Source organism: Nyctereutes procyonoides, unplaced genomic scaffold, assembly GCF_905146905.1.
Source record: "Nyctereutes procyonoides isolate TBG_1078 unplaced genomic scaffold, NYPRO_anot_genome, whole genome shotgun sequence".
NCBI classification, from domain to species: Eukaryota; Metazoa; Chordata; class Mammalia; order Carnivora; family Canidae; genus Nyctereutes; species Nyctereutes procyonoides.
In genome coordinates, this window is record NW_026575131.1 from 39,816,696 (window position 1) to 39,842,487 (window position 25,792).

General features: G+C 45.2%; 1 protein-coding gene across 1 annotated transcript in view; it reads right to left on the reverse strand.

The window, feature by feature from the left end:
• The window catches only part of BSN (bassoon presynaptic cytomatrix protein), a 97,808-nt gene extending 74,071 nt beyond the window's left edge, over positions 1-23,737 (reverse strand). Inside the window, exon 1 of the mRNA XM_055344459.1 lies at positions 23,514-23,737. Within this exon, the coding sequence (XP_055200434.1) occupies positions 23,514-23,737 (224 nt within the window). The remainder of the gene's footprint in view (positions 1-23,513) is intronic.
• Between the last annotated feature and the right edge of the window lie 2,055 nt (positions 23,738-25,792).

Below are 25,792 nucleotides of genomic sequence, written 5' to 3' on the forward strand. Positions count from 1 at the left end.
AGCGGTTTAGCACCTGCCTTCAGCCCGGGGTGTGATCCTGGAGTCCCGGGATTGAGTCCCACATCGGGCTCCCTGCATGGAGCCTGCTTCTCCCTCTGCTTGTGTCTCTGCCTCTCTCTGTGTGTGTGTGTCTCTAATGAATAATAAAATCTTTAAAAAATAAATAAAAATCCAACTAGGGATGCCTGGGTGGCTCAGCAGTTGGGCCTCTGTCTTTGGCTCAGGGAGTGATCCTGGAGTCCCGGGATTGAGTACTGTATCGGGCTCCCTGCATGGAGCCTGCTGCTCCTCCCTCTGCCTATGTCTCTGCCTCTCTCTCTCTGTGTCTCTCATGAACAAATAAAATCTTTAGAAAAAAAATCCAACTATATGCTATATATGAGAGACACATTTTAAATTCAAAGATACAAACAGATTGAAATTTTTTTAATGAGAAAAGATCACCATGCAAACAGCAACTGTAAGAGAGCTAGAGTGGCTATACTAATATCAGACAAAACAGACTTTAGAACAACAACAAAAGATATTACTGAAGATAAAGATTGATAGAAGGCCAATCCATTAGAAAGATGAAAATTATATGTGATTATTATAATTGTATGTAATCAATATATAATATATGCAATTATACACAATTATATATATATATATATATATATATATATATACACACACACACACTTAATAATGAAGCACCAAAATACATGAAGCAAAAACTGACAATTAAAGGGAGAAATAGAAAATTCAACAACAGTAATGGTTCAGTTGGTAAAGCGTGTGCCTTCAGCTCAGGTCATGGTCTCTGGGTCCTGGGATCCAGCCCCCTATCAGGCTTCCTGCTCAGGAGGGGGTCTGCTTTTCTCTCTCTCTCTCCCTCGGCCCCTCCCCACCATTCGTTCTTGCTCTCTCTCAAATAAATTAATAAATAATATTTTTTAAAAAACAACAATAACTAAAGACTTCAATATCAATACTTTTTTTAAAGATTTTATTTATTTATGTATGAAAGACAGAGACAGAGGCAGAGACATAGGCAGAAGGAGAAGCAGGCTCCCCAGGAGGAGGCTGATGGGGGACTCGATCCTGGATCCAGGGATCATTCCCTGCGCCAAAGGCAGACGCTCAACCGCTGAGCCACCCAGGCATCCCAATACGAGCACTTATTAATAATGCACAGAACGGCTTAGCAAAAGATCAATAAGAAAACAGAAGACCTTAACAACAGTATAAACCAAATAGACCTAACAGACATCTGTAGAACATTCCACCCAACAACAGCAGAGTGCACATTCCTCTCAAGTACACATGGAACATTCTAGAGCTTAGACCATAAGCAAGACCATAAAACAAGTCTCAATAAATTTAAAAGAACTGAAATCATACAATATGTTCTCTGAACACAACATAATTAAATTAGAAATTGATAACAGAAAAAACTTGGGGAATTCACAAGTAAAAATAAATTAACACATTCCTAAATATAGGCAGACCTCATTTTATTGCCTTTTTTTTTTTAAATAAATTGAAGGTTTGTGGAAACCCTGCATTGACCAAATCTATTGGGACTATTTTTCCAACAGCATTTGCTCACATTGTGCCTCTATGTCACATTTTGATAAGTCTTGAGATATTTCGAATTTGTTATTATTATACTTGTTATGATGATCTGTGAGCAGTGACTTTTGATGGTACTATTGTACTTATTTTGAGCTGCCACAAACCATGCCCATATAAGATGGTAAACTTAATTTATGTGTGCGTGTTCTCACTGCTCCACTGACCAATCAATTCCTCTATCTCTCTTCCTCTCCTATTGATGAGGATGCCAAGAAAATACAATATAGAAAAAATAGTCCTTCCAATAAACGGTGCTGGGACAATTGAACATCTACACGCAAAAAAAAAAAAAAAATGAAGTTGGATTCCTAGCTCACACCATACCTAAAAATTAACTCAAAAACGGTGCCTGGGTGGTTCAATCAGTTAAGCATCTGGCTTAGGCTCAGGTCATGATTCCAGATCCTTAGATCAAGCCCCAAGTTGGGCTCCCTCCTCAGTGAGGAGGAGTCTGCTTGTCCCTCTCCCTCTGCTCCTCACCCTGCTCATACTTTTACTCTCTCAATCCCTCTAATTAATGAATGAATGAATTAATTAATTAACTTAAATGGATCACTGACCTAAATGTAAGTGCCAAGGGGTGCCTAGGTGGCTCCATCGGTTGAGTGGCCAACTCTTGATTTGGCTTAAGTCATGATCTCGGGATCCCTTGCTCAGTAGGGAGTCTGTTTGAGGATTCTCTCTCCTCCCACTGTACCTAGACACACACACACACACACACACACACACACACACACACACACAGAGTCTCTTTTTCTAAAATAAATAAGTAAATTTTTTTTTAATGTAAATGCTAAAGCTATGAAACTCTTAGAAAACAACAACGGTAGGGATGCCTGGGTGGTTCAGTGGTTGAGTGTCTGCCTTCAGTTCAGGGCATGATCCTGGGATCAAGTCCTACACTGAGCTCCCCACAGGGAGCCGGCTTCTCCCTCTGCCTGTGTCTGCCTCTCTCTGTCTCTCATGAGTAAATAAATAAAATCTCTTATAAAAAAGAAAGAAAGAAAGAAAGAAAGAAAGAAAGAAAGAAAGAAAGAAAGAAAGAAAGAAAGAAAAAGAAAAAGGCAAAAGTAAATCTTCATGACCTTGGGTTGGGCAATTTCTTAGATATGAAACCAAAAGCACAAAAAACAACAAAAAAGGTAAACTGGACTATATCAAAATTTAATACTTTTTGACGCCAAATGTATCATTAACAGAGTAAAAAGATAAAGCACAGAATAGGAGAAAACATTTGCAAATCAAATATCCAATAAGAGTCTACTATCTAGAGTATATAAAGAACTTTTACAACTCAATAAAAAGGCAACTCAATTTAAATAGGCATAGGATTTGAGTACATATAAACATAGACAATAAGCACCTCAAAATATATTCAAATCATTCATCATTATGGAAATATAAATCAAAATTGCGATGGATACTACTTCATACCCACAGGATAGCTAAAAGAAAAGGAAAGATAATAACAAGTGTTGACAAGGATATGGAGAAAAATAGAGCCATCCTCATTGCTGATTGGAATGTAAAATGGTGCAAGTTGCTTTGGAAAACAGTCCAGCAGTTCTTCAGATGTGAAATGTAGAGTTAACATATGACCTAGCAATTTTACTCCTCGGAATACATCCAAAAGAAATGAAAACATGTCTGCAGAAAACCTTGTGCTCAAATGTTCATAGCAGAATTATTCATAAGAGCCAAAGCCAAAAAAGTGAAATAACCCAAATATCCATGAACCAAAGAATAAAATGTGGTATGTCCATATAACAGAATATTATTGAGCAATAAAAAGAAACATTAAAGAATGCTACATCATGAATGAGTCTTGCAAACATGCTAACTGAAAGAAACCAGACACACACACAAAAAATTAAATTATTCTGAACAAGAAGTGTTCACAAGAGACAAATCTACAGAGACAGTAAGTTAGTGATTACCTAAGCCTCGGGATGGGGAAGAATGAGAAGTGACTGCTAATAGGTACAGGGTTTCTTTTTGGTGTGATAAAAATGTTGTAAACTTGCATTGCAGCTTTTGTAGACCACAAACTCTTATACTAAAAACCAGGGAGTGATACACTTTAAATGGGTGAATTTTATGGCATGTGAATTATAGCTCAAAAAAAAAGATTAAAAATACTATCTGAATGCAGTAACCATTTCTAAACTATAAGCTTGTACTTCTGTGCTAATGTACTAAGCATTCACAAAATTAAAAAACAAAAAGTAGTATAAATATATTTTAAAAACAAACAAACGTTAGCCCATGAAATAGTTAATGATTTCAGTGTCTTTTGTTCCTGGGAGTCAAAACAGTAACAGCATCACCCCCAGCAGCTACTGTGTTCTCAGCTCACTCTATGTGCCAGGCTCTCTCTTCACATAATCAACCTCCTACCAACCATGCAGGGCAGGTCCTCTTATCATTTCCACTTTCACAAATGAGAACACTAATGACAAAAGAAGCAAAGCAGCTAAAGAGTACTGGAAGAATGGGCAGTGAGTCTAGGAACCGACCAGGGTATTTATGACCCTCATGCCCTGCTCTCAGACCCCCAACCTTATAAAACTAGTGCCTCCTCAGAAACACATTGAGGCCAGTACACAGGAAACACACCTCCTAGTTGTTTGGCATTTCTTAGCAGACTAAAATGTTCCTAGTAAGTAGACTTTGAGTAAAATCCCAGGGAAAAATTCTTGTGATGTGATTAGTTAGAAATTTATAATCATGTTCCTAGTGCAAATTTAGAGGCAAAAAACTTCCACAAATAGTAGGAAAACCTACAAAACAAAGAAAAAATTGGAGGCTGCCTGGGTGGCTCAGTTGGTTAAGCATCTGATTTTTTATCTTAGGGTCGTAAGTTTAAGCCCCACATTGGGCTTTATCCTGGGCATGGAGCCTACTTAATAAAAAATAAAAAGAAAAAATTAAAGGAGAAGAAATTTAGAAGCAGGACAGGATCCATAGCCAACAGCGAGGACTGCCTACAATGGTACTTGGCACGTAGCAGGTGCTCAATAAATATTTACTGAATGAATGAATGAGTCCAAGCACCATCCTGCCCTGGAGTGGGTAGAAGTCTGATGCAAGGTGGAGCTGGGCTGTGTTAGAAAAAAATCTTCAAATTCCAAATACCAAAACCCTTAGTAGGGAAGAGGCCAAAGAAATGAAGTCCACCCTCCTTCAGATTTGGGGTTGAATCTCTGAAGGGGCACCATCTGGGACCAAGATGCCAGCCACAGATGATTCCTCACACTGCACGTGGCCATGCTATGCAAGCAAACTGCTCAGATTATTTGGAATCTAAGCAATGCAACCTGAAGAAGTTATAAATAAAGAAAAGTGAATTCATCCCACATACCGGGTAAGAAAATGGAATTCCACATGGACGCCTACGTACAAGAGATGGCCCTGGCCAGAAAGACAGACCAGAGTCGTCAGAGGAAACTCTCTGAAGTTCAAAGGCAGAGCCACAGCGGTAAAGTCACTGTCCTACCCCTACAGGGTGCTGCTCTAGTTCATGTTGCTCTTGAAGGTTGAGCAAGTAGGTATCTAGCTACGGCAAAGGGTCTGGGAGCTTGCCTGGACATGAGCCTAAGACACAGGAGTGGACAAAAGACTCCAAAAGGCACTATGGATTGCTCCAATTCAAGAAGTGACAAGGTGACAAGAAGTTATCTAGGGCCTAAAATTGTTGATTCTTTGAGAAATGGGAGAGTAGGGAGAAATGTCTCCCTATATTGTTCCATGAAAAAAGCTGGCTGCAAAACAATGTATTCAGTGTGATCCAGTTTCTTTAAAAAAAAAAAAAAAAAGTATGTGTCAGTCCTTCAGCGGCCAGTGGAGAGGGTGGGCGGATTCAAGATGGGGTCTAGGGCAGATGGTGGAGGAGCCATGAGTGCAGCTGAGGAAAGCACACATGCCACAGCCAGTGAGGTGGGAGTAGCAGATGGCAGCAATAGATAGGACAGGCCAGATAACCCTGGGGATTACAGTACCCCTGGAGGCTCAGGGCATGATCCCAGGGTCCTGGGATCAAGTCCTACATTAGGCTCACCACAGGGAGCCAACTTCTCCCTCTGCCTATGTTTCTGCCTCTCTCTGTGTCTCTCATGAATAAATAAATAAAATCTAAAAAAAAAAAAAGAAGAAGAAGAAGCAGCAGCCCACAGGGAGGTGTAGGTAGCTAAGACAGGAAAATGCCCACTGAAGATGGCCAGTAGATTGTTCTGGAGCCCCAGAAGTAATCAGGGTCTCAGTGTGTGTGTGTGTGTGTGTGTGTGTGTGTGTGTGTGTGTGTACAAGCAGCCATTATCTGAGGCTCAGGCCAATCCACTACAAAATGGGTGGGGGGACAAGAGAAGTTTTGGTGTTCCTTTCTCTTAACTGTGTGGCTTTGGCTGAGCCCTTCTTGTTCACCCAGAGTATGGGATCCAACCAGGCTGCCTACTGCATTTCCTCTGTGAACTCACAGTCTGCACAAACCCTGACCCACAGTGGGATTAATAAATGCTTGTTGAATGAACAAACACTGAATGAAAATAAACAGTGAACAAAAATGTTGGACAAAGAAGCAACACTCTTAAACAATGAGTCTGCATCTTTTGGGAGGAAAACATTCCCTGGGGAGAAAGCTGGGCCTTTGGAGAAGTTAATTTATTGGGGGCAGGTGGTGGTGGTGCCACTTGTATCCCACATGTCTAAACCCACTCCCACAGCACAGCATCAAATAAAATTCAGCACACTTTACTGGAATCACTTAAATGGTTGTAGGTCTTGTTCCTGAAGGCTATACATTCCAGGGTGGCCTACAGAGTGTTAGCTTGTTTGAGAAGGTAACCCCTGAGTCCATGGCAGCTTGCAGAAGGAAAGACTGAACAATCTCTGTCTTCATTCCCAAAAATGAAGGCCTCTGACCTCTGACCCGGAGGCCTCTGGGGCTTGACCCAGGTAAGAACTCTGGGGCTGTTCTAAGGAGTCTCACCACAGCAAAGGCCTTGTCCTCAAACCCTATCTACCAGGGCCTGGACTCCTCTCATCTGGCCCCGGAGCCTTATATCCCAAGGTCACTCTAAAACTATCCCCTGCTCCCCTCTCCCCCAGCTAACCCCATCCAGGGACAGGAAGGATATCAAACAGACCAGTCCTCAGACTGGATGTCCAATCTTCTGACTGGACATATGAAAGTTTCCTCATCCCAAAGTGGCAGGAGAGATCCACCAAGCAGAGGCCAGGGCTGGGAAGCCCACACGCCTCATCCTGGTCCTGCCCTGCCTCGCTATGGGGTTCTTGGAAAAAAAAAACAAACTCTGGCTTCAATCTTTCCATCCCTTATCAGTAATCTTGATCCTCTGCTGGACAGAGATACACAGAGGAAAAGTCACTGTATAAGCAAAATCAATTACTACTAAGTATCATCACTATCTTTATGAAAGCAATGCATGCCTTTATATCAATGTCTTGGTTTTTATCCTGAGCTACCATTAGGGACTGGGGAAAATGATGCTAAAGGAGCCTGACTGAGGCCCGTGTTCCCTGAATACCTTGCCAGAGGCTCAGCCTTGATTATTTCTGGGGTCATTGGCCCCTTACTTCACAGGCCTGGGTGTCCCAGAATAAGTGCTCACAAGGGACTAAAGGGAACACAAGATGCTCTCCCAAAAGGCAAAGCCTCTAGTTTCTTCTTTCTTCCTGCCTCCAAAGACGGGTTCTCCACACCATCAGGGCAGACCCAGAGCAGTAAGCCAGGGTCTTGATAATTGAAAGGGAATAGTGTTCCTGCCAAGTGTCCCCACCAGGCTTTCTGACTTGAGGATAGGGAGGACATTTTTGCTTCCTCAGCACACACTCAGGGGTGTGGAGGTTTTTACCATTTAGAAAAGAAGATGGTTGTGTGACACCTGTCCCTGGAGTCCTAGATGGGTTTCCCAGGGCTTCTCATACCTGCCTGAGTGCCTGAGTAGGGACAGGGCAGAGGCTATGTGTCTGCAGCTCCTCAGTGTCTGCGTCCTCACAGCTCAAGCAAGCCAAGGAATACAGCAAGGTGGCCAAGGAGGTGCCAAGTACCAGTGAGAGAGCAAGGACCCTGAGATGGACTCCACAATATACTCTGATAAAACTGAGGAGTTAAGGGAAGGGGAAGGGGAGGCAGTGTGGCAGACCTCGCCTGTTGGGAGCCAGAGCAAGCTGCCCTGCTCTATCTGCTCCCATTCTGCCCCTCTTTCAAAGAGAATTTTTTTAAGCTTTTATTTATTTATGATAGTCACACAGGTAGAGAGAGAGAGAGACAGAGACATAGGCAGAGTGAGAAGCAGGCTCCATGCACCAGGAGCCCGATGTGGGATTCGATCCCGGGTCTCCAGGATCGTGCCCTGGGCCAAAGGCAGGCGCTAAACCGCTGCACCACCCAGGGATCCCTCTGCCCCTCTTTCATAGGCTTAGCCTGCATCACAGTTCCCTTAAAGCATCCAGGCAGGAAGCCCCTCTACCCCTACCAGTCAGTGCTAAGCACCATGATTTGCAAAAATGCTTTCAGTACACAAGGAAAGCAAGGATGGATGCCTGGCCCCTGGGAAAGCCCTACTCCAGTCTGCTGATTTCTGAGCCAGCTCCATGTGCCACAACCTGCCTCCAGGGCCTTGGGCTCAGAGAAATATACATTCCAGAGTAACACTGGTATCTCTGCCCCTGGTGCTCTATGGCAGATCACCAGTCCAGAGCAGCAGCCGCAGACCAGGAGCTCCCTCCTTCCTGCCCTCTTCCCAACCCCCCAAATCTGCCAAGGGAACTCTATCCTACACCACTGTCCAAACTTCCTGGAGATTCATGAACTCAAGTGAGGGTTAAGAGACAAAATGGTATTCTTCCCATTACAAGCAGGTGGTTTCTGTGGCTCTTATGGCCTGGGCTGAAACCCTGACCTTGGATTCTGAGAGCCTGTGGGATGGGCCAGCCCTTTCAAGTGAACTCTCCAGCTTGAGGCCCAAATTCTGTATCTGTTTTAGAAGCTGAACATGATGATGAGGAAGATGGACCACAGTGGGTCCTCTGAGCCCCCCGGGTGTCCCCCATGGAGTCAGAGCGCCCAGAGGGCAAGGACCAAAGCCTTAATCAAGTTTAATTCAAACACCTCTGTATAAGAAATAGGGCTAATAATCTATCTGTTCACCTTTAGATCCTCAGCCCTGGGCAGGAACCAGGCAACTGGCTGGTACTTAACGCCAGGCCTCAGACTGAGTGCTTTCATTTCCAGCATTTCATTTGGTAAAAGTCTGTCAAATTTACTGTACTTGATCCGCCCTCTTGGAACCCCAGTATTGCCTCAATCTCTTCCTCTTCCTTATCTCTTCCTCAGGGTACTTGTAGGAAACAGGTGGCATTAATATTAATGCATGTGCAGGTGAGGTGCTACTTTATTTTTCCAGCCCAGACCTGAATGCCTAGCTGCCTACCTAATGTCTCACTTGGATGCCTCTAAAACACAACTTGTCCAAGAGCAAACTCCTGATCTTAGGCCCCACCCCAGGTTGCCCTCAGTGTGTACCACATGCTCAGGCCAGAATTGAGGGGTCCTCCTGACTCTTCTCTTTCTCTGACTCTTCAAAACCAGCCATTCAGCACTCTTCTGGCTCTACATTCAGCATATATTCAGAAGTTGAGCACTTTTTAGCACTTTCTCCCTCTCCCTACTCCCTCACACTCCCTCGTCTTGGTTCAGTGACCATCCTTGCACCTGAACACTGTCCAAGCCTCTCACTAGCACCCCACCTTTGCCTTTGCCCCTCGGGCTTGCCAAAACATAGCACAATGTGCATTTACAATCTTGTTTCAGCATCCCATAGGAAACTAACCCAGAGGTACCCTAAACATGCAAAATATCCCATAGATACACCAGGAAACCGTTCCATTGGGTACACTGCCCCACAGATAGTAAAAATACAAAATGACACATACACCAGGTTCCTCAATGTGCAGCTATTTGTAAGAGGAATAGCCACAGGCCAATGTCCATGGATAAACTATGGAAAACCTGCATGACAGAGCACCATACAGATGCAAAAAAAGAATCATGAGGAGTTTTCCATTCTGCTACGGGGTGATCTTCAGGATACATTATAAGAAAAAAAGCAGGGCAGCCCCGGTGGCTCAGTGGCTTAGCGCCGCCTTCGGCCCAGGGCATGATCCTGGAGACCTGGGATCGAGTCCCACATCAGGCTCCATGCATGGAACCTGCTTCTCCCTCTGCCTGTGTCTCTGCCTCTCTCTCTCTCTCTCTCTCTGTCCTCATGAATAAATAAATAAAATCTTTAAAAAAAAAAAAAAAGAAAAAAAAAGAAAAAAAGCAAAGTTCAGCACAGTGTTCAGAATTTGCTACCTTTTATATATATAAAAAAAGAGAGTTAAATGAATCTCTTTTTTTTTAGTTAAATGAATCTATATTTTCCTTATATTATTTTCAAGAAGGAACAATGGACAAAAACTGATAAAGGTGAATTCTTATCAGGGAAGGAAGAAAACAAGGTAAAAGGGAACAAGATAGAACTATACTTCTCTCTATTCATCTTATTTGGAATCACATAAAAGTTTTACAAAATTTTAAGAAAATTAAATCGAAAAGAAAAAAAAATGGTAGAAGGCATTGTTGTTCTCAATGGATTTCTGCCCTTTGCCATGTGACTTTGCAATTCCTCCCACTAAGGGCGGAGTATATTTTTTTCAGATGTGCCAGACTCTATTCTCCAAAAATGGTCTCCACAAGATTTCTACAATCTCTTATAGAACTGTACATTCCCCATCAAGAGATGGAGTCCATGTCTCCTCCTCTCAAAACTGGGTAGGACTTTAGAACTGCCTCAATGAATAGATTGTGGTAAAAATAACAATGCATGTCTTTCGAGACTAGGTCATAAAAGGCAGTACAGTCTCCAGCTGGCTTCTTCTTTCTCTTTCTCTTAGGATACCCTGTAAACTCAGAAACCATGTGGACAGGAAGCTCAAACTAGCCCATGGGGAGAAGCACTGAGGCTCCCAGCTACTAGCAAGAATCAACTGTAAAGCATTTAAGTGATGAAGACATGTCAGATAATTCTAGTCCCCAGCCTTTGAGTCTTCCAGCTGACACTCCAGACACTGTAGAGCAGAAATAAGCCATCCCATGTGCCCTGAGTTCCTGACCTACAGAATCCGTGAGCAAAATAATGGTTGTTGGATGTCACTAAGTTTTAGGGTAATTTCTTATACAGTCAGAGTAACTGCAGCACCATCCCTTAACTTTGGGCTTCAATATGAATTGTTTTGATTAAAGTAATGTTAGCAGGGGATCCCTGGGTGGCTCAGCAGTTTAGCGCCTGCCTTTGGCCCAGGGTGCGATCCTGGAGTCCCGGGATCGAGTCCCGCATCGGGCTCCCGGCATGGAGTCTGCTTCTCCCTCCTCCTGTGTCTCTGCCTCTCTTTCTCTCTCTCTCTCCCTCTCTCTAACATAAATAAATAAATAAATCTTTAAAAATAAATAAATAAAGTAATGTTAGCAGATGTGTCATTTCAAGCAGAGGACTGAAGTTGTGTGTGTGTGTGTGTGGTTAGGCATGCCTTCCTGTGCATCTGTCATCACCACTGGAAGAACATTCCCTGGCTAGCCTGCTGTCCAAGGAGGATGAGAGACATGCAGAGCAGACCTGTGTTTAACTGGGCCCTGTAGGGCAGCCCTGGTGGCGCAGCGGTTTGGCGCCGCCTGCAGCCTGGGGTGTGATCCTGGAGACCCCGGATCGAGTCCCACGTCGGGCTCCCTGCATGGAGCCTGCTTCTCCCTCTGCCTGTGTCTCTGCCTCTCTCTCTGTGTCTATGAATAAATAAATAAATAATCTTTAAAAAAAATAAATAACTGGGCCCTGTAGTCCAGGGCCCAGCCTAGATCAGTGAATTCTAGCCAGCATGAGTGAGAATAAAAAGTTTGAAGTTTGGGGATGCCTGCTGGCTCAGTGGTTTAGCACCTGCCTTTGGCCTGGGGCGTGATCCTGGAGTCCCGGGATCAGTCAGGTATCAGATTCCCTGCATGGAGCCTGCTTCTCCCTCTGCCTATGTCTCTGCCTCTCTCTGTCTCTCTCTCTCTGTCTCTCTGTCTCTCTCTCTCTCATGAATAAATAAATACAATCTTTTAAAAAAAAGTTTGAAGTTTGAAGCCACTAAGTCTTGGCTGATTTACCATGCAGTATGATCGTAGCAACAGATAAGTGATCAAAAAGCAATTCTTACAAATAGAACACAAACTGGAAAAAAGAGTTTAATTGTATATCTTCTTAATGATATAACTTCACCAAGAAGAATCATTTCTAACAACTCTAAAACACAGAAACTGTGTCCATCGACAGATGAATGGATAAAGATATGGTGTATACACACACACACACACACACACAAAATGGAATACTACAAATGGAATACTCAGCCATCAAAAAGAATGAAACCTTGCCATTTGCAATGATGTAGATGGAACTAGAAGGTATTATGGTAAGCAAAATAAGTCAATCAGAGAAAGACAATTATCATAAGATCTCACCCATATATGGAATTTAAGAAACAAAACAGGATCATAGGGGAAGAAGGGAAAAATAAAACAAGACAAAATTAGAGAGGGAGACAAATATAAGAGATTCTTAATCATAGGAAACAAACTGAGGGTTGCTAGGGGGTGATGGGGTAACTGTGATGGACATTAAGGCAGGCACACGATATAATGAGCAGTGGGTATTATATAAGACTGATGAATCACTGACCTCTACTTCTGAAATTAATATTATAGGTTAATTGAATTTAAATTTAAAAGAGAAAAAAATAAAACATAGAACTTAGACTAGACATCCCTGGAAAGGGATAAACTAAGGACAAAAGAAATCACAAGGAGATCTTAAATTACATTCACTAGTATTAGAGTTAGTAAAAATATCTATACTATTATTTTCAAACAAATACACATATATACGTTACATATACATATGTATGTATGTGTGTGTGTGTGTGTATATATATACACACAATATATACGGGTATACAATGTTTGGATGCTGATATGAACAAAACAACCCTAAAAGATCATTTTTGAGAAAAGTAAAATTGAACATGGACTGGGTTTTAAGTTATATTAAGAAATTATAGGGGTGCCTGGGTGGCTCCGTCAATTAAATGTCTGCCTTTGGCTCAGGTCATCATCCCAGGGTCCTGGGATCGAGCCCTGTGTCCAGCTCCCTGCTCAGCAGAGAGCCTTCTCCCTCTCTCTCTGCTAATTCCCCTGCTTGTGCTCTGTCAAATAAATAAATAAAATCTTTTAAAAAATTATTTGTTGGCTGTGATAATGTCATTGGATTTTTTTTAAGATTTTTTATTCACTTATTCATGAGAGACACAGAGAGAGAGATAGGCAGAGACATAGGCAGAGGGAGAAGCAGGCTCCATCCAGGGAGCTGGAGGCGGGACTCAATCCTGGGACTCCAGGATCATGCCCCGGGCTGAAGGCAGGCATCAAACTGCTGAGCCACCCAGGGATCCCAGTGTCACTGGATTAACTTAAAACAGCTTTTAACTACTAGAGGTACATCCTAAAGTATTTATGAGGAAAATGATATGTTTGTTTCTATTTTGATAGAAAATACTTCAGTCAAAAAAAAAGTTGGAGGAATATAGATGAAACAAGATGGCAAAATACTGATCATTGTTCAAGCTGGGTGATGAGTTCACAGGAGGGGGTTCATCATACCATCTTTTTTCTTTTTATATGTGTTTGAAATTTTCAAGTGCAGAGTGTTGCTGCTCCTGGGAACATCCACCCTACAGAGCCTAAGGCCAGTGTATCCCAAAAAGAGGCCAGAATGACATGGCCAACCCAGGGAAGAACAGGCCTGAGAGAAAGCTTCCTCTGTGGTGCACAGAGACTTCCATAGGTGCAAGGAGTGATTGCCTCTCTAAAACAACCCAGCTCTACCACCATCTTCAGCTGACACCACCTCAAACCAGAGTTGGCCAGGCTTTGACCTCGAGGGCTCAACACTGACCACTCAAAGTGAGATACAAAGATTTGGAAAGTGGGCTCACAGGGCCATAAGAAGGAGAGAAATTCTCCAGCATGATTCCAAAAACAAGTACACTGTCTTAGGTCCTATCCCTACTTCAGGAAACTAACTAGGGTCTCACTAGGTTGGAAGAGATCTCCAAGGACAATGAAAGAAGACATGGCAGAGACTCATCCAGGCCCCCACGGATTCATACTTAGGTTGCACAAGCCTAGGATGGAGATGCCCAGCATAAGGCTGGACAAGTGTGGGGTGTAGGGCCAGAGGGCACCCAGGGAGGTGTAGGATGGTATTCTCAGGCTGATGAGTGAAGGCCACTTATCCTTCAGATTGTGACACTCTTAGTCCATATGACATATGGAGTCCTAGGTCCTGTTCTCTGAACCTTTCTGTCCTTGGGATATTGACAGCCTTGGGCAGAATGACCCAGGTTGGCGAGGGTCCCAGAGTTACATCCCAGCCAGAGGACCTGGAGGAGTCAAGTCTAGAGAAGAACCCTGCAGTTGAGGAGGTAAGAGTAAACCTGTGAGCAGATAAGTAGGATATGCCAGAGGGCAGAGCTAGGCCAAGAGACAGGAGATGTAAGGAAGCCCATTTCAGACAAACAGAAAGAACTTTCCAACAGTAGAGTCATCTGCCTGGGAGGGACCAAAGGCCACTGACCACTGGGTATTCACACCAAGGCAGAGCTCCTCCTTCAGAGAATATGGAAGCAGACATTTTAGCATTTGTTACGAGTTGGATTGGATGCTCAAAATAAAAGGAGGACAGAGCAAACATATCACCCACTGAAGCTAAAGTGGGTGCTAATGCTCCTGAAGGAAGCTCCTAGCCAGAGCCCACAGAACCCACAGAGCTGCAGGAGAAACTGCGAAAAGCACCACATCCATCTCCTCACTCTATAAGTGAAGGAATCTGCACTACTGCCCACCTGGAGGAGGCAGCACAGGTGCCAGAGCACCTGTGGGATATGAGTGGAATACCACACAAGAGATAAGCAACCATGCATGGCTGGAAACAGGGAGCTTGCAGCGGGCTGCACAGACCCAGGTAGGAGCCTTGGTGGCTGGCCAGCCAACCCCATAGAAGGAGGCCAGCGGCTTTTCAAGAGCTCCCATCTGCCAGAAGCAACTGAGAGGCATGGTGCCAGCCAGTCCCTCTTCTGGCTCCAGGCTTGATTGCAAGGTCATCTTGTCCACTCTGAAAGATCTCTAGAGCACAGAAGAAGAGCAATCCTCTTCATTTAAAGCTCTTCTAATTAACCCAAAGTCTGCACGACATATCTATTTTCTCTCCTCAGTGGGGCTAAGGAATAGCAGGAAGCATCACCCTTTCTTCTTACTCATCTAACAAAAATAAGCTGTCAGAGATGGAGGAGACCTTGGAGATCATCTAGTTAAACCTCTCCTTTTACAGATGGAAAATAGTGAGGACCTACTCCAGTTTGGGGCAATGTCAGGGTTGATTAAAGCCTGAGTTTCTGACCCCCACCCAGGAGGCTACCAGTATTCCCCATCCCCCACCCCACCCTATGCTGTCCTTTGCTCAAATGTCCTACTTCCTGATCCTTTTCTTGTCCTCAAAGCCCTCCCCATCCTGTTGCTAAATTTTCCATCTTCTCGGAGCAGGAGGCAAGGAAGTGACGTGGTTCTCCAGCTGTGCTCAGTGTATGGCATTTCAGTTTGCTAAAGTCAGCTAGCTGGCTGTTCTTCTAAATCTCTCCTATTAGGCCTTTGGAGTTCCCAACAGAATATGTTATGTGAATGTGTTTTGTAAGCTGCAAAACACCATACAAATATATGTTCTACTATTTTATTTTTTTTTAAGATTTTATTTATTTATTCATGAGAGACACAGAGAGAGAGACAGAGACACAGGCAGAGGGAGAAGCAGGCTCCATGCAGGAAGCCCGATGTAGGACTCAAACTCGATCCTGGGTCTCCAGGATCAGGCCCTGGGCCGAAGGCAGTGCTTAAACCACTGAGCAACCCGGGCTGCCCTGTTCTACTATTTTAGAATATGAAATAATACAAGCCCTTTTAATCATGCTCTCATCTTTTTTTTTTTAAGATTTTATCTACTTATTCATCAGAGACACACACACACACAGAGAGAGAGAGAGAGAGAGAGAGAGAGGCAGAGACACAGGCAGAGGGAGAAGCAGGCTCTATGCAGAGAGCCCGACATGGGACTCGATCCCGGGTCTCCAGGACCATACCCCGGGCCAAAGGCGGCGCTAAACCTCTGAGCCACCTGGGCTGCCCTTGCTCTCATTTATCTTAACTCTATGAAACAAAGAAAAAGCAGGAGCAAACTCTAATTTCAGGAAGTTGAGGGTAAAAATCTAAACAAGTCCCTCTTTCTTTCCTACCAGACTAGGACCTCCTTGAAGGCACAGCACAGCCCATTTTGTGGTCCTTCCTTTGCTCCTCATATCTCACCCAGGGATAGGCATCTAAGTGTTCAGAGAAGGGTTTCCTGAATATATAGATAAAATTTCGTTTTAATATCCTCCTATTGTAGGGATGCCTGGGTGGCTCAGTGGTTGAGCATTTGCCTTCAGCTCAGAGTGTGATCCAGTGCTCCTGGGATGGATCCCACATCAGGCTCCCTGCATGGAGCCTGCTTCTCCCTCTGCTTCTGTCTCTGCCTCTCTCTGTGTCTCTCATGAATAAATAAATAAAATCTTTAAAAAAAAATTAAAAAATAAAATAAATAAAATCCTCCTATTAGTACATAGAACTTAATTGTAGAAATCCCTCACAACCACTCCCATATGCAAAAACAGCAAGTGACCTTGCATGTTGTATTTGCATGCACAAATACATCCGAAGTAAAGGTGTGACTCTCAGGAAATCTCCTTACCCTCTTTTCTTTCAAAGCACCCAAATGCCTTACTGATTCTTCCAGCATCCTGGGAAGGGATAACCCCTCCCCAAGCCAATGGCACCGGAGAACAACTCTGGGCCCAAGGGCAGTCCCAGATTGGGTGATCCTTGCATGAGCTGCTGCTAAGGCTTTTTTATCTCTTCAGTGGTTGGGGCCAAGTCCCAGAAGCTAACCCTTCTATTTCTGCTCAGGGAAAATTCTTTACCTTAGGCCCTCATAGCAGCCCCACCCACTTCAGAGGCAGCCAGGCCACCCAAACAGTTCTGGATTTATCCCAGGGTGAGCTAGAGTTCCCTAAAGGCTCCCAATACACCTCCATGTGACATTCTTGTTAAGAAGTGGGGGGTGGGCACTGGGTGTTATTCTGTATGTTGGCAAATTGAACACCAATAAAAAATAAATTTATTATTAAAAAAAAAAAGAAGAAGAAGAAGAAGAAGTTGGGGTGGGCAGCCCGGGTGGCTCAGCGGTTTAGCATCGCCTTCAGCCTAGGGTGTGATCTTGGAGACCTGGTATCGAGTCCCACATCAGGCTCCCTGCATGGAGCCTGCTTCTCCCTCTGCCTGTGCCTGTGCCTCTCTCTCTCTCTCTCTCTCTCTCTCTCTCTCTCTCTCTGTGTGTGTGTGTGTGTGTGTATCTCTCATGAATAGATAATTTTTTTAAAAAAATCTAAAAAAAAGAAGTGGGGGTACCAGGTAAGGGGGCTCTTCTAGAGCAAGGCTCTCTTAAGAATCCTAGATACCCATATGAGCAAAGAACAGATAGAGAGATCAGAGCAGCACTGTGACCACCCTGGGGCTCAAAGTATAGCACAGATGAATCAGAGAGCATATTTACTGGCTCCATTCCACAGGCACAGCTGACCAGAACCTAATGTATAAGACACATGGGCTGCAGGAATGCAAGGGGGCAAGAGACAGCCACCAGAGGCCCTATCTGCAGGAAGAGACACTAGAATTCCATCTCCCCTACCACAGGTCCCAGAGGCCATGGTCCCAAACTCATTCCCCAGCTATGACTAGCTTCTGCCACTATGCTGGTAAATGGAGAAGGAAAGGGCCTTTGAGGCAGGAAAGGAGCGTGAGCAAGTCTTACTAATGCAGTACCACTGCCAGCATGACATACCCCTGGAGAAGCCCAGGCAAGAGTCCCCATGTGGCTACATTGTCCACCAAGCCCCAGCTCACCAGGAGGGCCTCAAGCCCTAACGTGACACTTGGACCTTGCTGTAGGCATGCCAGTCTTGGCCACCATTTCACCATTGTAAAAAGTGAGGCCTCCGGTAGGAAAGATGAGTAAGATGCAGATGGATGGGGCCTTTAGGCTACATGGCCAGGCAGTTGGAGTGAGTATGTGTAAAACACCTAAGAGAATGCCCATGGTGAAGCAGACATCCAGTACGAGTAGTTATAATTATTGTGACAGTTTTGCCAACCTACCTCCACAGTCAGCCCCTACTTTTTGCCCATGAGCCACAGGCTCTAGGAATAGATTTCTCCTCAAATAGCCCCCACACAGCAGGGTCTGTCTCTCCCACTTCTATCACTAACAGGAAGAAAGGGCACTACTGAGACATGCAGGACCTCTGAAAAGAGAGAGGATTTATTGAAGCCCCGAACCCTATCTCCTTGCAACCGACGACTTATATAGACAGGGAGGATTCCCCAAAGCTGGGTGAAAGGGCATGACCTAAGGGCTTTGAAAGCTTTGCCCTCTCAAATCCAGAATCAAAACTACTCAGAAGAAGAACTTTAGAAAAAAGAACAGAAAAATGACCCACTGTATCTTCTTTGGCTCCCAAATTACTCCAAAGTCTGGATCTACTTTCAGGGAACTCACAGTCTTTTCATGTCTGAAGCCCTTGACAAACTTTTTTTTAAAGCTAGAATTTCTTGGCCAAAAGAATGAAATTAGAATCTGAATGGCCTCTAGATACAATTTCCAGCTTAAAGGAAAAATATGGGACAGAGTAACATCTTAAATGACACCATAGAGACACAATCGGCATACTGCAGAATGTGAGAAACAAGACAAATGACACAGTTCTCCAATCATCAACTGCAAGGCAGAAAAAAAGGATATGGAATCTACAGATTTAAAGAAACTCAAGAAATATATCAAACAAATCCAATGTGTAGACCCTGTTTAGATCACAACTCAACAAACCAACCATAAAAATAAATTCACAAGATAATCAGAAAACCTGAACCCTGACTGGTATTTGCTAAAATTAAGAAGAGATTGTTATCAGGGCACCTAACTGGCTCCCTGCCTAGTTGGTAGAGTCAATAGAACATGTGACTCTTGATTTCAGGATCATGAGTTCAAGCCCCATGTCGGGCGTAGAGATTATTCAAAAAAAAAGTAAAATTATGGGATGCCTGGCTGGTTCAGCAGTTGAGCGTCTGCCTTCGACTCGGGGTATGATCCTGGAGTCCCAGATTCAAGTCCCACATTGGGCTCCCTGCATGGAGCTTGCTTCTCCCACTGCCTATGTCTCTGCCTCTCTCTCTCTGTACATCTCATGAATAAATAAATAAATTTTTAAAAAAATAAAGAAAAGAAGGAAGGAATTGTTATCCTGTTTGGGGGTGATTGTGGTGCTGTGGTGCTGTGATACAAAGCCCTTATTTCTTAGAAATACACACTGAAATATAGATGATGAAATCTAGGGATATCTGGAAGTTGCCTTAATGGGGATGGCAGGTGAGGAAGACAGATAAACTTGACCAACCATGAGTTGGTGATAACTGTGGCTGGGCAATGGAAACATGGGAGTTCATTAGCTTATTCTCTCAACCTCTACTGGAAATTTGAAATTTTCTATAATAAAAAGTTAAAAAAATAATTAGAAGAAAGTCTTTCTTCCCCAACATCACCATACCTTTTTTTTGTCTTGTTTTGTTTTGTTTGTTTGTTTGTTTTTAGCAGCAATTTATCAGTCTTACCAATGCTAGGAAAAGCTACATTTTCAAAGCTGCCCCTTTCTCCCTGGCAAGGAAGATGAGAAATGGTTGCCCCTTTGGGTGAAATTTTGACATCATTACCATTTAGATGTTAGGTCACTTTAGCGTAATTCTTGTGTCATGCCCTTCATGAGAATCTAGATCCTCGGGCCAAACTGGATCTCTGAATGATAAAGGGCCCTTATTTCTAAACCTGGCAATTATATACTTTCATTTCATCCTTAAAAATTGGTCCCAGATTTTTCTAGAGCCTAACTGTTAGCTGATACAGTATAACAAATCTGGCTAATCCCAGACCAGATATACTATATCTAACAAACCCAATTATTTTTATTTTTATTTTCTTATTGGCATAGAATTATGATGAATCCATTTGAGAAAGGAGCTCAGACTGTAGTTAACAGAGCGAGCAGCCTCACTCACCTTCCAGCACATGACCACAGCTTATGAGCTAGAAGTGAGTGAGAGGTAACTTTGAGCTGATCATAGATTTTGATGGGTAATAAGGGAAAGCCACCTCACTTGGTTTGCCCCAGCTCTCTTCCATACCCCTGCACTTGGCCCCATTCTCTGCCCACTGTCCCTGCCTATGTAGACCACATTCCTCATGCTATTTCTCCCTCTCCACCTCTCATAACCCAACCATTTTTCCAGCATGCCTTGGGTTTCTCCCTCTTTTGAAGCCTGGCTCTGCCTCTCCACTCTTCTCACTTGACAATTGTTCTATAAGCACTGTCTATTTAGCACTTCTCAGACACTGACCTGCTCAGACCCCGAGACTTCTTGGTCTGAGCTGCTCAGACACTGAGCTGCCCAGCCAAATTTCATAATTTGGCACTTCGAGAGCTGTCTCACTACCCAGACTATGAGATGCTAGAGGACAGGGGAGCATTGTATACCCTTCCAGATCATCCACAAAGCCCAACACAGTGCTGGCTCTTGATACTGGTAAATACACCTCAGCTAATTGACTGAAGATGAATTTGCAAATTTCAGAACATGCAAAGCCCACAGGCGGTATAGATTAGACAGGTTGGGGACGCCTGGGTGGCTCAGCCATTGAGCGTCTATCTTCGGTTCAGGGTGTAATCCCAGGATCCAGGGATCAAGTCCTGTATCAGGCTCCCTGCAGGGAGCCTGCTTCTCCCTCTGCCTGTGTCTCTGTGTCTCTCTCTGTGTTTCTCATGAATAAATAAATAAAATTTTTAAGAAAAAATTTAAAAATAAAGATTAGACAGGTTGTCACTGGTTTCTGTGGCTCTTCTGTGAAATTTTTTTAAAAGGTGCTTTCTGGGAAACTAATAAATTTTCATCTTGAACTGATGGTGTGTCGTGGGTATGAACATAGGTTAAATCCCATCAACTTGAGCACTTCACTGTACATCAGGCATAAAAAGAAGTGAATGAATGAAAGATGCCCCTTCCTCTAGGAGGATGCAGCCCACGCCAGGGCATACAGCTCAAACAGTAGAGGTTTCTCTGATCTGGCACTTCTTTAGAAAGGTATAAGCTATATAACTGTACAGGCAACCCTGAAACCAGAAGCAGACAGCCCTGCCTTGAGGGACTCTCCAATGCCCAAAGTGCCATATCATCCAAATGAGCTAAGAGGCAGCACTATGGGTGTGGTGGTGCTGCTACTTATGGGATTCAAGTCAGGCTCTTCAGTCATAAATAGCGGAGCCACCCCCTCACAGAACCCAACTGAGCTCAGTATGAGGATGAAAAGACTAATTCTGGGGTACCACGGGGTAATATGGCAACAGGAAAGAGCCAGGAATTGACTCCCCCAGAACCTCAGTTCCACACCTGTCTGAGGTTAGTAAAATGATCTTGCCCTTACCTGACCCTCCACCTACCTCTATGAGGCCTAACTGCCCCCAAATTCACAAACTTGTTTGAAACTGTGCTGCTGCTCCTTCCTGAATGCCCAGAAGCACATGCCATGGGGCTTTTCTTCAATCAATGGGCCAATCTGTTCAGTAGCCTCTCTGAATAGAACATGCTAAATTTGGCATCAGGTACCTGAGATGCTTTGGTGAGAAGCAAAAGCCATTCTAATGCTGAAGGAGAGACATTTCATGGAGGCACTGCTCATCTGAGGTACTGTGATAAGCTGCATATCAGCTGGAGCAGTAAATCCCATCTCCTAAGGGCCCCTAGTCCTGAGCTTTGGTGACAAGCAGTCCCAGCTTACCCTAAGTTTGAGAGCCATAGGACCATAGCACCATAGGCCCATGGGTGAGCCTTGTCCACAGCCAGGAGCAATATTATGTGACTATTAATTCCAGCAGGAGCCCCATGGTTCCCCGACCCACAGGAATTCATGAGTCTGCCCTGTAGCAGAATGCACAGATGGGGTAGAAATGAAACCCTGAAAAGGAATATGAGTAGTAGACACCAGTCTCCTCTTATCCCTCTAAGCTGCCCAATCTTCCCAAAATTTCATATGTTTGGCTCTTTCTGCAACATTAGATAAACTAAAAACAGAGCACCCTGTTTGGTTACCAGAAGAGAAATGTCAAGCTCCCCATATATATAACTACCAACAACAAGGTGTTTTTCCATTCAGCTGTAGATGCTTTCCCTTGGAGAGAGAGAGCTCTAAAGCCTGGGTGAGGCTCCCTCAATCTAAAACTCAAACAGCAGCTCAACACGCAGCAAAACGGACAGTATTTGCAGTGCTAAGAACCATATGCTAACCAATTGCATTACTGTAATAGCTAATGTAAAATGGGCAAATTCCCCCTTTAAAGGGGATGCTCACAGGCTGGCCTGTCAGTGTCAGGTTTCAGGCTATTAAGAGCCTTTCATTACTGTTGTCTAAGAAATGACTTCTGAGGAAATAAACACATGAGAGTCACAGTTGGACAGCTGAAGAATCAAAAATCATGCTCCTTCACAGTTTATGTGTTCCCACACAGAAAAGCCAAGGCAGCATGATCAGCAGACTCACATGGAACCAGAAGTGCCCCCTCCTCGCCTTCGTCCCCTCCCGCCCTGGGGTTTTGCTACTCCCTGGACCCATTTGGTGTAAAGATAATGCCTTCCATTTTATCCTGTCGTCTCTTGGTAGCTTTCCTAAGTTTTCAGTCTACTAATCGATCATATATTGGCATTCCCTGCACTGCATTCACTACCACTTGAATGTTTTTGTAGGACCTCAGCTGGCATACATTTTAAACAAACTAGTTTCACAGTATTTGATCAGATGTGTTCTGTTAAAAGCATTCTATATGGGTTTCAGTTTTTCCCTTGCTTGAGGTGGTAATTTAAATCATAAGGCAACAGGAACATATCTGGTGATAGATGATTCAGTAGCATTTTTGCCTCACCCCAGGGTGTTTCACTAAACCTTGGTGAAAGCACATGACCCTGTTCATTTTTTGAGCCTAAATAAATACTTTTTGGTGTTCAGTGGCATTTCCCTTCCTCCAAAGATGATTATAGTCACTAAATGCCTGAGGAAAGCGCATGACCAAGTTCATGGTTCAACTATTTCCATATCTCTCCGATCCTGGATCCTCGCAGTGACACTTATCTTCCCTGACAGCCACTCCCATTGTGCTCTTTCCTTGGCCCAACACAATGGACACATGCAGATACCAGCAGACCGAGAGGATGTTTTCCATCCCACTGCTCCCCAGTGCGGAGGGACTAGGTTGAGGTTACATAAGCCCCTCCTGAGCCCAGCGTTGGGGGGAAACAAATTTGGGGTTCGTGACGGAGTCACGGTCTGCAGGCCCTGACTGACCCTGCGCTCACTCACCATCCTGCCTTACCAAGGCAAGATAGCTTGAAAGGGAGCGCTGCTTCCTGACACCACGGGGCTCACGTCAATCGGGCTGGGGACGAAGTGTGGCCGGACGTCTGACCTCGCTGTCCAGACTATGTCGCGGGGTCGCGGGCCCCAGCCCCGGCCTCAGGCTGCAGCTCCCCGCCCCCCTCAACACCCCCGGACGCCGCGACGCGAGCTTACCTGCCAGGACCCGGGCCAGGCCCAGGGCCCGGGCTGGGGCCTGGGCCGGGACCTGGGCCGGGTGGTCCCGCGGTCGCCCTCGCGGCGCCAACGGCGGGGAGCTGTCCGCCGCCGGCAGGTGCTGAAGGCGGCTTCCCCGCGCCGGGGCCCGGGCCAGGGCCTGTGCCTCCGGGCGGCAGTGGCCCATCGCCAGCGCCGCCCTCTAGGCTGGCCTCGTTGCCCATGGCCGGCGGGCGGGCGGGGTTGGGGTCGTGCTGGGCCCGGGCCGGCGGCTCCCGGGCGGCTGCTCACACACTCCGCGCCGCCGCCGCCGCCATCTCCCAGCTCGGCTCGCGCCGCCGCTTGCCGCTGCGCATGCGCATGCGCGGCCCGCGCGCCCCTTTCTTGCACACGCCCCCCCTCCCCCGCCCCCAGCGCGCGCGCGCGCGATTCCGCCAGGCAGTGAAAATGCTTGTCCACAAGCCAGCGGCGGGGTCGCCGGGAAACAGCGGCCGACGTTAGCGCATGCGCCCTTCGAAGCCGACACAGCTAGAGTGTGCTACCTGGAAACTGGCGAGGGTTGGCGGTGGCGTCCCACGGGACCAGGATGGAAGGGCACCGGCCACAAGAAGGGACCCTGGGGGCGTCGCGCCGGGCCCCGCCCTGGTATCAGTGACGTTTCCTGCCCCGGGAAACTTGCGAGCTGGGGCTGTCCTTTGGGAAACCTCGGTGCCAGCCAGCAGGCTTCATGGGGACAGGCCTCAGAGAGGGGCCACCGAGTATGGCCTCCAAGAATGTTTAGAAGTTGGAGAGGCAAGTGAACGAGGATGTTCAGAGGCGCAAGATCGTGGAGGGACAGAAACAGAGGATGCTTGGCAATGGAGCCAGATTGTGAGGGTCTCAAAGGACAGCTGGGAAGTAGAGACTTTATCTAGATGGCCATGAGAACCATCTGGGATTCAAGCTGAGGGTCTGGTCCCACGGGACAGGAGTCTCAGGAAGTGTCTTTGGGAAAGATGGAGGATGTGACAGGGCTGGCCTAAAGCCAAATGGAAGGCAGCCTCAGTAGGCTCTGGGACAGTGACCTTGAGGATGGGAAAGAGGAGTTGATATTTCTCAGAGCCTAGAGCTGAGACTCCCAGAGACTGTCTAGATAAAAGTCTGCAGGCTGCCTCTGCATTAACCTAAGAGCTCACCAAATTACTTTTCTATTACCTCACTTTACAGACTTCAGTGTTTGCACACTACTAATCCTAACCTTACCATGAGTCTTTGCCTCATGGCTTCTCATACAAACCTGTGCTTTCCTGAAATAAATATATCCAGAAGATAACAGACTATATTTCAAACTATTCCTGGTTTCATAAATCACGGCTGTGTAGAACTTGAGTAAACTTGGACCCATTTTACAAACTCATTTAATTATCCTAATGGTGAGGAATATATCACATGGGATGTCAGCAGTTCTAACCTCACCTGGAATAACCTGAGGATCCCAATGAACACCAATAGCCAGGCAGATGGACAGACCTTGGCTGGAGCTTCCCCATGTACTCTGAGCTACTCTTCCCAGCAAGCTCTGCTCTTCCCAAACTCTTGGGATGGAGCTTCCATAAAGCATGGACGCCTGGGTGGCTCTTCGGTTTAGCACGTGCCTTCTGCCCAGGGCATGATCCTGGAGTCCCAGGATCAAGTCCCACATCAGGCTTCCTGCGTGGAGCCTGCTTCTCCCTCTGCCTATGTTTCTGCCTCTGTGTGTGTGTGTGTGTGTGTGTGTGAGATGAGTAAATAAAATCTTTAAAAAAAGAGAGAGAGAGAGAGAAAGAAAAAGAGAAAAAGCCTGGACTCCCTGACTGCCTTACTCTGACTGTCTGGTGAAAACCTCTCTGCCTGTGTTATCATGGCCTTCACTGTGTTTCTTCCTAGTTTGGTTCATCTCTGTCTGATGACTGTGTGTACACATCTAGGATTCTGCAAGAACCCACATCTCAGCTCTGCCTCTTCCCAGGTGGGACTTTGGCAACTAACTGAGGTTTGCTAAGAGTCCATTTCCTAGCCTACAGAGTTATGATAACACTAGCATCTCTAACAGGCATTGTGAGAGTGGAGTGACTGATGTTAAAGCCGAAAGTCAATTAGCTGGCACACATATTATTACTTGTCTCGCTGGTGGGTGGTCTGGGATTTGGGGATTTTGTGTCACATCCTTTCTCTGGGGTAAGACTATGAACACAAGCACTGGGGGCAGGCCAATGACCTGACCTTGGCTCAACCCAGGTTCTCCCGGCTTCACAGACACC